The sequence below is a fragment of the Mastomys coucha genome, unplaced genomic scaffold (genome assembly GCF_008632895.1).
Source record: "Mastomys coucha isolate ucsf_1 unplaced genomic scaffold, UCSF_Mcou_1 pScaffold20, whole genome shotgun sequence".
In the NCBI taxonomy this organism is placed as follows: Eukaryota; Metazoa; Chordata; class Mammalia; order Rodentia; family Muridae; genus Mastomys; species Mastomys coucha.
In genome coordinates, this window is record NW_022196903.1 from 14,085,964 (window position 1) to 14,098,464 (window position 12,501).

At 40.0% G+C, this 12,501-nt stretch overlaps 1 protein-coding gene across 4 annotated transcripts in view; it reads right to left on the reverse strand.

Annotated features, from left to right (window-relative positions):
* Nucleotides 1-12,501, reverse strand: part of Cttnbp2 (cortactin binding protein 2) — a 157,015-nt gene that overhangs the window by 135,479 nt on the left and 9,035 nt on the right. For all 4 annotated transcript variants that reach the window (XM_031381247.1, XM_031381245.1, XM_031381243.1 and 1 more), the window contains exon 2: nucleotides 9,019-9,126. Coding sequence is in view for 3 of the 4 variants with exons in the window: in XM_031381245.1 (XP_031237105.1) it covers nucleotides 9,019-9,126 (108 nt within the window). In the remaining variant the exon portion in view is untranslated. The remainder of the gene's footprint in view (nucleotides 1-9,018; nucleotides 9,127-12,501) is intronic.

The window sequence follows — 12,501 nt, forward strand, 5'->3', positions numbered from 1 at the left end:
GGGGGGATTTGCCACATGAGCACCCTAGCTCTCCTAGATCTCTCCAGCAGTTTCAGATTGGTGATGTATTTAAATTATTTATATTAGATTAATTGAAACTTTTATTGAACAATTCAATGAACTATAATTTAAAAAAGAAAACCAAATGACCATTTAGAAAATGTACACTAAACATTCATAGTTAAACAACCTCTGGCTTCTCATAGGATCAGGGCAATAAAATGCAAACACCATGTCTGTCACTGTCTTCCTGCAGCCCTGTTTCCTCTCCTCTCCTCACATTCACTTTCCCTTCCCACTGTCCTTCCTCCCCACCCCCACCCCTGAAGATCTTTTTCTTTCCACCTTTGCCTGAATACTTTCTTCCAGCTTAGATCACAATATGGAGGGTCTACAGCTAGATTACCTTCTGTCCTCTAACACGATCTAGAATTACACTAATCCCTTCACTCTTCCTCATAACATTTGTCTCTTTCCATGCATAACAGATTTCAATTTTAGTAGTTTTATTTCATTTAAAAACAAAACAAAACAAAAAACAACAACAAAACAAAAAAAACCCAGACACCACTAGCATGAGGCTGTTTCCATTCTCTGAGGCCCACGTTTTCTGCTGTACTCTTGATATCCCAGATAAGCGAAGAACATCACGGAGACCGTTAATATCTGTTGAATGAATAATGCATATATCTTCTGCTTTTCTTTCTCCTTTCTTTTCAATTACCACTTGAAATATAGGATATGGCTATCCTAATTTTATTTCATAAAAAAAGCGATTGCTATGGCTGTCCTCTGAGAGGCTCCACCCAGCAGCTGACTCAGCAGATGCAGACACCCACAGTCAAACAGGGGATGGAACTTGGGGACTCTTATGGAAGAACAGGAGGAAGGATTGTGACCGAAAAGCGGATAAAAACTCCACAGGAAGACCAACATAGTCAACTAACCTCAACCCTTGGGGCTCTCAGAGACTGAACCACCAGCCAAAGAACATATACAAGGGCTAGACCTAGGCCTCCCCACATATATGTACTCCCCACATACATGTAGCAGATGTGTCTTCATATGGGTCCCAAACAACTGAAGTGGGGGCTATCCCAAAAGCTGTTCCCTGTATGTGGGATATGTCCTTACTAGCTGGGCTGCCTTGTCTGGCCTCAGTGGGAGAGGAAGTGCCTAGCCTTACAGAGATTTGAAGTGCCAGGGTGGGGGGATACACGGGGGTGGGGTGGGGGGAGTAGGGGATGTTCTACCCAATCAGAGGAGAAAGGGAGGGGCTAAGGGGAAGGGTTGTGGGAGAAGGTGACTGGGAAGGGGGCAGTGAGCAGGATGTAAAGTGAATAAGTAAAACAATAAATAAGTAAATAAAAATAAAATAATAAAAAAATGTGATTGCTAGAGATGGTGAAAAGACCTAAGATCTCAGCTACTTAAGGAACCAAGGTAGGACAATTACAAGTCCATAGCTACTCTGGGAACAAATCAAGATTCTGACTCAAAATACATCAATATAGGGCAAGGGATAGGCCTTAGCGGCAAAGTGCTTGCCTAGCATGCTGGTTAGATTTTGTCAACCTGACACAAGTTAAGGGCATCTGGGAAGGAGGAACCTCAAGTGAGAAAATGTCCCTATCAGTACGGCCCGCAAGCCTGTGGGACATTTTCTTGATTAATGGTTGATGCAGGGGTGATCAACTCCTGGTGGTCAGTGCCACTCATGGCAGGAGATCCTAAGTTGTGTCAGAAAGTGGCTGAGCAAGCTGGGGGAGGGGTAAGCCCCTAGCTTCAGTTCTTCCCCCCCACCCCTCCAGGCTCCTGCATTGAGCTCCACTCTCAAATAAACCCTTTCCTCTCCCTCCAAGTTGCTTTTAGTCAGGGTTTGTACTGAAGCAACTAAGACCAAACTAGAATAATATGCAAGGACCTGGGACCAATCCCCAGTACCACAAACAAACAACTCAAAACAAACAAGCAAACAAACAAAAATGTTCTTAAAGGTGGAAAGAAATCTCTTCATTTCCCCCTAATTGCTCTAATTAGAGGAAAAACAGTAGAATTCTGAGGGTGTTACTTCAAACTCTTATTAGCTTTTTCTAACCAAGATATAACATTAATCATAAATATAAGCAAAAAAAATCTTCCACAATTCCCTAACTTGTACCTTAGCCTTTGAGTGTTAAGACAGTATGGCTAAAATGTTACCAAAATGTCTGAAAGAACATCCTAATTTTCAGGTCATGGTGACTGTATTGTCTTCAAGTTATGTAAAACCACAGTCCTGCCTTCCTGTGTGTAACTGCCTATGCACTTCACTCCGTTTCAAGGGATACATCACTGAGATCCACAAACGCCATTGGCAGTTTGTTTTGCTCACAGACATTTTCATACTGTGTTAGTATTTAGCAAGGGAGCATTGCTCAGCTCTCTGGCTCACTAACTGGGCCCAGGGTGGTAACATAAACCCTTGGTTTTTACAGCATCATCACTGAGTCAGGAGAGTAGAGATGGAGACTGACATATGACAAAAGGGACTGCAGTCCCTTGTCCTCCTGGGCTACACACAACAAACCCAGCAGCTGCAAGAAAAGGCCATGATAGAGAAATTAGAAAGCAGATGCTGTGGGAATGGCCTGTTAAAGGTCATGCATGAGCCTTGTGGCCCAGCCTTTTCTGTTTTTTTTTAAAGGTGAATCCCTTTTCCCTGCTCACTAACTACTTCCATTCTCGGGAGTTCTATGCGTTTCGCAATAAATCATCTCTATTTCTTAATACATTATCATGTGTCCCTGGCACAATTCTGGGACACAAGAATCAAGAAACGCCAGTAGGTGACCTCTGGACATAGGTAAACCTGTGCTTATAACATCACCTTGAATTCTTAGCATATAGAATGGTCTTTTTCCTCTGTATTCTTTTTTTTTTTTTAAACTCATGGTAACTATTCACTAAAGAAAATAAAATTCTCAGAAATAAAATTGATAGTTTCTATTTTTGTCTTGCTAGACAAAATACAATAGTATTTTAAAATCACTGGCTCTCTGCACTTTATAAAAACTGGTTTTGCTGCAGAAATAACTCAAACCCTGATCACCAATTCCCTCCTTTCATTAGACATGGAAATGTCTTCTCTCCGTGGACACGAAAAGAAACCAATGAGTTCGTTTCAGCTATGTTCACCAAACCCATTTTTTACAAGGCATAACATACACAAAACAAATATACTTCGGCTAATTGATTGCCAGCAATCATAGGGGAATTCTGCAAGACAAAACCCTTCATGGTTTACTTAGTTGAAACCAATGAAAAGCCAGATTAGTTTTATGTATTAACACTTAGCACACACACTGTACAAGGTATGCTCACAATGCACTGCCATTCACCAAGGGCTGCTCTTAACACTAGAGTGGAGCACATTAGTTCTGTCTGGCACTAGGGACCCAGGTCAGTGGAAAGGTGGCCACCTGCTTATTCTGGGAGAAGCTTTAGGTCAACTCCCCAGCGTCAGATGTTCTGTATCAAGATTCCAAAACCAAGAATTACAATCATAAGCATATTTCACTTTGAAAAGTAAAAGCACTTAAGTTCTGGAAAAGAAATTATACTGCAATTTTATCATTTATTTATTTATTTATTTATTTATTTATTTATTTATTTATTGGTTTTTCGAGGCAGGGTTTCTTTGTATAGCCCTGGCTGTCCTGGAACTCACTGTGTAGACTAGGCTGGCCTCGAACTCAGAAATCCTCCTGTCTCTGCCTCCCAAGTGCTGGGATTAAAGGTGTGCGTCACCACTGCCCGGCCTATCTATACTGCAATTTTAAATAGTAAAATATGTGGCACATTCTGAAAGGGTCATAAAATGTGTTAAAATGGCATTTTCAGATTAGCCTTTAGCTTCAAAGGGTCAGTGCTTCACAAGAAAACCACTGTACCATAATGGTTCAAATCATTTAGAGTACTTATGTTCCTTTTTTTTTCTTTCAAATAAAGTTTTCAAAGTGACATTTCTAGTGGTCAACATGACTCTGAAATGGTGTTGAGCCCCTGGGAGCAATTGTGTCTCTCACAGTAAACCTTCCTTCTTGTCACAGCTATGGACGACGCTGTTGGCAAGCCCAGGTTGGGAGAAGGCCAACGTGGAATGCTGCTGACCTCCTGAGAGTATATTAGATACTTTCTCCTCCCTTCAAAAGAATCTAGTCCCAAATATCAACAGTGCTGAGGTTGAGAAAAACCTGCTTTAGTTTAAAGTTTAAAGTAATATCACTTAAAAGCCCAATGAGTAGATGAGGCTTTTGTTTTACTTCATTATAGAATGTAGATCAAACTACATAAACACTAAACACCACTTGGTGACAGTTCGAGAAAATGCAAAGTCTGGTATAAATGACAGTACTGGGAAGAATTCATTTTAAAATATACAGAGTCGGAATACAGCACTTTTCTGATATGTTTCCTGTGCTATGTCTCTATTTCATGCGCCTTAACTTCACCTTAACTTTCTGCCTGGTAGCTAGTATGTATGCATTGAATGTGCTTTTGTTTATCTTTGACAGGATCTCACTATAGAGCTGGCCTCAAGCGCTCAATCCTCCTGCCTCAGACTCCTGCATTGCATTAACAAGCATTCGTCACTCTGTCTAACTCCAGAAACGCTTGGGCGTGACACAAAAAAAGCTGCACACTAAAAGTGGCTTGCAGTTCACCTCCTCCCTTTCTTCTTACTATACATTGGCACGTAGAGCTTCCCAAAATCAAGCTTCCACCACATGGAAGAGTCCAAATCCCTCAGGGGGCTGGGGCACGGGGGTTGGGAGGGGAGTGAAACAGAAATAATTCTGGCACTTAGATGAGGATTTGGCACAGAGCTGGCTCCGCAGCTCCCACCACTCAGCTTCAAAACACTGAGAGGGAAAAAGGAACTTCTATTGTAAATTTGGGTCTCCTATACATCTGTTTACACAGTCCCTTATATAGGCCTTTATGTCATTTGATAGTCCCCCAGGTTACTGGAGCTAAAAGTGCATTTTATGTAAAGGAATGCTAAAATGGTCAAGTTTTTTAAAATTCTGATGCAAATAACTGAGACTCTGACTCCTACAGTTAGCCTATTTATAAAGTTTATGAGGAGGATTTGCTATCCTTAGTACAGTCAATTTCATTTTTCTCAGGTAAGAAAAGAGGAAATGGGAGAAGGGGAGGAGACGGGGGTTTGTTTTAGTTTTTGTTTTTTTATTTTATTTTATTTTTTTGGAGGGGAACCTGGGAAAGGAGATATTGTAAATAAAGAAAACATCTAATTAAAAAAAAAACCCAAAAACCCCAAACCAAAAATAAAATAAATAAATAAATAAATGCAGCAATACAGGAAAAAAGAAAAGAAAAGAAAAGAAAAGAAAAGGGGAAAGAGGTATCCAGACAACCTGCACCTCCGTCAGTAGTCAAGGCTGCTCTTTTTAAAATAAAATTTTCTTCTTAACAGAAAAAGACATTCTTAGAAGTGGGCATGGTGGTACCTGCTTGCAATACTAGCATCCAGGAGGCTGAGACAGGGGGAAATATAAGTTCACAGCCATCTTGGCCTACAGAGCAAAACAGGCCCAAGAATATTGCTTACAAAATTTTTAAACTCATTATTGTTATAAAGCTATGGACTCTATATGGAAAGTAGTTTTTCTCTTAAAAAGAAAAGTATCAAAAAAATATGCCAAGATACACATTATAATCTCTTACCCCAAACATATTTATGAACTCTTCTGAAAAATCTATTGCTATCTCTCTAATGCTCAATGAAATCCTCATAACTTGAAAGTCAAAACAATCAGAAGGATCATGTGATTTAGAAAGTGAAACAGCTTGGTCTGAAACACATTTTTAAATTTTAAAGAATGAGTGCGTCACAATCAAGTCATTTGCAAATCTAATACAGCTCAAGGTACAAATCGGTTATCCCTTATTTCAATTATTAAGCTCAAATATATTTTTTTACTTAAAAAAAACGTAATTTCTTTATTTGTAGATACATGCTAAACTGATTAATGCTTAAAGAGGTTTTGGTTCTTAATTTATAGACAAGTTTATCTACTAATATGAAATAAAATTCTTCACATCATTTCTTCTCAATTTGTATCTGTAGCATTAATTGGCCTGGAAGTCAGCTTCTGCTATACAGCTAAGGAGACAGCAACTGGAAAACACATTTGGTCCCAAGTAAATATTTGACTAGTACAGTAGTAAATCCTGGCACTTGAGTGTACTCTAGGTACCACAGGTATGTGAGAATTCCATCAGTACTCACTCTTTAAACCAGATCTCTAAATATTTAAATAAATCATAAATACCATTTTGTTAAGAAAGCTCTTAAGAAGATCTCACGCGCCGAATTCCATAGAGGGTCTTTGTGATGACGAGAGAGACTCCTGTGTAAGCCCATGTGTGGTCCTAGATGCATCTTCTTCTCTTAGGGCTTCACTTCGTCAGTTTGTTTGATTTCCATCTTTAAACCCAGGAGACTGTCTGGTCTCAGCTAGCACTTCTCCATGGACTGTGCTGAAGCAGGGCAGAACATTTTTACTTTCTCATTAACTGGCTCTTAAGGGGCAGGGAGGAGAATCAGCTATACATCTATGATTGTGTATTTCTTCTTTTATTTTCTTCTGTGGTTGAGACATGGTTTCTCTGTGTACTCCTGGGTGTATTGGGGGGTGGGGAGACTCACACTAGAGACAAGGCTGGCCTTGAGCTCAGAGATCTGCCTGCCTCCAGGAATTTTGCAAATCCTCTTCAAACTTTTAAATGTCCCTCAGTTTATTCCTCTCATTAGAACTTTCAGTATGACCATTTTGAGACAAAAGAGGAGATCCTTTTTATCAATAACAACTTATTTGAATTACTTAAAAAAGCCTGAATTTTCTAGAGATTCAATTCCCATGTAAATGTGCACTCTTTCTGTTTGTTTTGTTTTGTTTTGTTTGACATGAGGTAGAGCACACTTGTTTTGAACTTAAGCTGACCTCCCGTCCTCTGCCTCCCCAGTGTTGAGCTCCATCATCAGCCTGCACCACTGGGCCTGGCTAAATAGACACTTTTGTTTGGGGAACTTTACCGGAAGTCATTCACCATTTCAGTAAAACAACCTCACTGTACCTGAGTCAACATGATGGCAGGCGGGGGTCAGTACTCTCTCACAATTGTGTTTTTATAGCAATGCTATAAATAGGTGCAGTCGGCCATAAGCTCATCTCATCTTCCAGGGAGCATAAACATAAATGGCAAGTCACATTTTTTCTATTTTTCTTTTATTGAAAATAATTTTTCCATATATTCCGATTACAGTTTACCCTCCCCAACTCCTGAAAAATCTCCCCCACTTACTGTAAGTTCTATTAGAGAACAGGAAATGCATGTCATAATCAATTGGGATTTTTGCTTAATATTTTTTGACTTTTTACTTTAACATGTCCTACTTAAACTTCCAATTTATCCATGATGTCCAGGGTGGATTAGCAATGTGCCATGTACATTTCCTTGTAACTTGAACTCTGATAATTATTGAATATACGCTTGATACTTGGGGCACCTTTACTTGTCCTCTTCCAGTTGGAGACAATTGTAATTAAAGAAAACACATGTGCTTTCTAAAACATAAGAGCAAAGCACTGGCTAAGTGGCAAAGGTGTGTGCAAGCAGTGGGAAGTTGCCCAGGCCCAGTGTCTGTTTTACCTCAACACCCAAGGACAAGCTGGAGTCCTGCATTTCTTTTCATTTGGTTTTAAGGGGTTAGGTGGCATGGTGACTGCATTCTCTAGCAGAGTCACACATGTTAGTGCTATATTCTCAGTGTGGAACAAGACAGACAACACTCACAACCAGACTGTACAATTGTCTACTGAGTAAAGCTCCTTATTTAAAAGGCTGTATTCCCGCATTGGTGATGCCTCCTGGATAGTACGACTGAACTCCCATTGTATGAGCAAAGTGTTCTTGGCCATGGAACTGATAGTAAACAATATACCTACTGTACAATTTCTAGATGTGAAATTCAGGAGCTGTTTTTACTCCTACTCAGGATGGAGTTCTCACCCCCGTACAGTGGGGTGTGCCCCTGAAAAGCTGGGTACACCTGGGCACGTCCCAGGTGAGTATCTGCCATGGCTAGCTCCTTCTTCACCATAAAAGCTCTTGTCCCAAGCAATAATATGCTTACATTTTACAGATTCTCACATGTTTAAATAAGGCCCCTAGGAGAAAGTTTAAGGAAATAATCTTTAGTGAAATACGATAAACACATGCTTTGTATATAATGATTACAATCCTCTTTGCCAGAACAATGAGAGCCAAGATGTATCTAATTACCTACAAATGGATATAGAAGAGTGAAAAAATAACAAAACGAAACCAAAACCGAAACCTACAGCCGACTGATAGACCAAAACAAGTCAAGATGTAGAATTCCAATCAGAAAACTGCATCAAGAGAGTTTAACACTGTTTCCAAAAGAAAATGTAACTGAGGCAAATAACATTCATTGTAAGCCATTATAGAAATATTCTTAAGCTATTGAAAACTCTGATAAAAATAGTTTGAAGACATGAATGTTTTCATTTTAACTCTTGAGTTTTTGAAAAATGAAAATCATCACTCATGACCTACTTGGGAAGTAAAAAGATAGATTGTTGGCAATATTGCTATAAATAATTCTCTTAATTTTCTCCCACAGCTATCATGCACATATTGTATGTCCAAGGGTCAAATATTTGATAACAAGAAGGATTCTCATTAACATGTTGATGTCTTAAGTCTTCCATTTTCAATAGTTTATTCTCAACTTCTAACCTCTCCACAACCACAAGACTTCAGTCAGTTTGTCTGTCTTGTTAAGGCTGATGTTTTGAGTGAGGAATATACATTAAGCTGATCTAACACCATAAGTGCAAGTGATTTGAAAAGTAAGAGGGAAAGTATTCTGCCCTTGGCCCCCTCAGAAATGTTGGTGTCCCACCCCCAGAAAGCTCTTACCCGCAGGGCCTCAATCACAAGGTCTCTGGCTTCCAGTTCCCCTTCCATCACGCTGAGGAGCATCCGCAGCTCGGATCTGGTGAGGGTGTCCACATCAAACTCCTTTTTCTGCAAGGCAAATTGAAACTGGAATCAGCACTAACATCCTTCCTGAGAATGATGGATGTCCTGAAACCAAACCTGGTGGCTTTGGGATAGTCATCCCACATACTGGGAAGAGGAAGCTGCCAGTTCCCAGGGCTCATTGGCTAGCCAGTCTAGCCTTGACAAATTCTAGACCAATAAGCGGCCATGTCTTTACAAAGGAGGTGGAGTCAATGTCTGAAGAATGATATCCAAGATTGTCCTCTGGTCTCCACATATGTATATACTCATGTACATTCCACCCACACATACATAAATGGAAGTATATACAAAAGAGAGCAGTGAGGATAGATGTGGATGACCTATGGATCATTTCTATCCAGCAGCTGGGGACAAGACTGATGTTCCACCTCCTAGGGAGAGAAAACCATGTAATACCGTTTCTGTAAGCCTCCCTTCAAAAGAGATGTAGTTGTCTGACTGCCTAAACATCTGGACTTAGACTCTCTCCCAACTATGCAGCACAAATTTAAAATGCTCTGGAGTCTGTCTCAAAACAGGCCTGGCCTTGGGATTGGGAGTGGGGAGGGAGCTAATTTTGAGGGTAACAAGAAAATACAGATGTATTCCTTGGAGGGTCTCTAACATAGTGGCTCCTGGGAGGGTATTATAAATTCCAGGGCATCCAATAATAACAGACCTTGTTTACAGAACATTCTACAGCAGAGGCCACCAGCTGGCAGTCTATACCCAAATCTGGCCTGCAGATGTGTTCCTTGGGCCATAAAGAAAAGTTTCATCTTCCTTTCAGCCTACATTAGAAAACCTGAAGGTTTTACTAAGCATTTTAGAACTCTGTCTTCTCTTCAAGTCAGATATTTAAGCTTTCTCAGGTTGCCAATGCCATAGGCAAGAATCCAGAATAAAAAAAAAAAAAACAAAAAAACAATAGCCCCTGTCTAAGAAACATATTCTTCTTCATATTGTCAGCTCTTACACACACACACACACACACACACACAGAGAGAGAGAGAGGGGGGGGCTTTTAATTAGCCTGAACCATCACTGATATATAGTTATCCTGATGTGTCATCAGATGATATTGTAACCAGGCTACAGATATAAAAAACCGATGCAATTTCTTGCCCTTCTATAAAGGCCGAGATGTGGTTCAAGGGCTAGAGAAAAAGGCTTCTTAAGGGACTTGGAAACAGTACAAGGAGTCTGTACAAGGGCCATGGTCCTCCTCTTCCACACCCCACACTCTTCCAGCCCTGTCATTTCTTCTACAGCTTTCCCTGGTGACTACCTCCTAGCTCTCACTTAGCCTTGCACAAATAACCACTGCCTCTAAATTCTTGTCCTTAATATCAGCCTCTTTGCTTATGACTTCTACATGGAGGTCTTCTGGAGCTGGAGCTGAGATAGGATCACTGAGATGTTAGCTGAGTTTGAGTTAGTATAGAGTCTGAGGTCCTCTTCCCAACACCCATGGTCCCTGCACTCTGTGCAGACACTCGTGATAAACCCACTCACTCCCTACCTAATAAAGATAGCCTAGTTCATCACCGTATGTCTCCAGACATCTGAGCTCAGGAAGGTGTTCTTCAAGGCATTCTAGAACTTGAATGTACATTTATGTAGCATTCAATGTTTTCCAAAGTGTTCTCAAAGAACAAAATTTAATCCACAGGACACCCTCGCCTCTATTTTCAGTTGAAGAAACTGCAACTCAGGAGTCAGAAAGCATACACAGATGATGCAACTAGTAAACAGGGGTGCCTGTGCCTGTGCCTGTGCCTGTGCCTGTGCCTGTGCCTGTGCCTGGCTCATCTGTGCATGTGGTACACAGCACCAACGTTCCAGAATGGACTGTGTGAGCATCACATTAAAGGGTGCATTCTATCAATCAGCCAATGAGAAATGGTTTGGCATTTAAGTATCTAACATGAGACTTTTTCTGTGAATACACAAGAGCAGGCACAGCAAAGCCCATGACTGCAGAGGCTGTTACAAGACATGACCAGAACCAGTAATATCTCATTCCCAAGGAACTTTTATGGAAGAGAACCAGGATTTACAGTGTGGCAAGAAACTAGACCTAGATAGCTCTCCAAAGAAAAATTTCTAGTTAAATGGCTTCTTTTTACAAATGGAAGCACTGGAAAACCACCATTTAGACATTATGTAGACAGATTCCAAATAAGTGATAAACTTCAACATACTATCTGAAATTCTGTTCCACAAACAGAGCATTATCACATATGGGTGTATAATCCAATGGTTGTGAAACTTCAGCATGTGGATAGAACATCTGAGACTTGGTCTGAAAAAAAGCAGGGCTCCAATCCTAAAAAAGTGAAACCAATGAAGAGAGGGGTGGGTTTGAATTTGCCTAACAAGTTTCTGATGATGTTGAAGGATGGAGAGTATTTTGAGAAGCACTTCATTAAGCGATGAGCTTTCTCATCAACACATTGAAAAGCCTGACACTTACTCTGTACATTTCATCTGAGGACTGTCCAAGAATACATATGCAAAATTGAGCACAGAGTTTAGATGAGCAATTGCTATTAATAACCCAGATGTTTTATGTAGAGAAGAGCAGGGTGCTGCCTTAAAGTCTTTTTTTTTTTAAATCTACCAACCCAAATTCAATAAGCTCAGCTTCTTGACTATGATGAAAGACAGACTTTTATCCTGGTTTTCCCCACTGAGATTGCAATTCCTGTGCGCTTTAGATTATAATGTTTTATTAATGCAGCTGCTGCTCATTCTAAAGACTTTAATTAATTGTGTGTCTTATTGTTCTTGTTTCTCCGAAGCTTCATGAGCAAAGCCCTCTACTTTAAGGACTAATAAATTATAAAAGACAGTGCCGAGATCCTGATTCGTGGTAAGAGTCATGTTCAGAGCTTGCCCTGCTTCCAAGGGCAGCATCATGGTATTTGACTTGCAACCAGCTCTTCTATTTTCTATATATCATGCCAATAAAAGAGAAATCATTAAAGGCATAACACACTACTACTACTACAAGTGATACACACTACAAATGTATCATACAGAATGTTAAAAAAAAAAAGAAAGATCTGTCTTCTACCAGCAAGTATTAAGTGATATATTGTTTTGAACACATACACGTCTGTCCATCTCTCTCCCACTACATCAATCTCCATGTCTGCTTCCTGAGTAAAATATTACTAAATGTTTGATTTTAATAATAAAATTTCAATATTACTTTCACATTGCTATTTCCTAGTACCGGATGCTTTCATCCTCACTCTAGTGAAGCTGGGGGAAAGAAAGTACATGAAAACATAGTAGAGCTCTAAAGACTCTAATTACTGTACACATAAGTTAGCAGTTCTCCATCACTTCTTAATAAAAAAACAAAAAGGT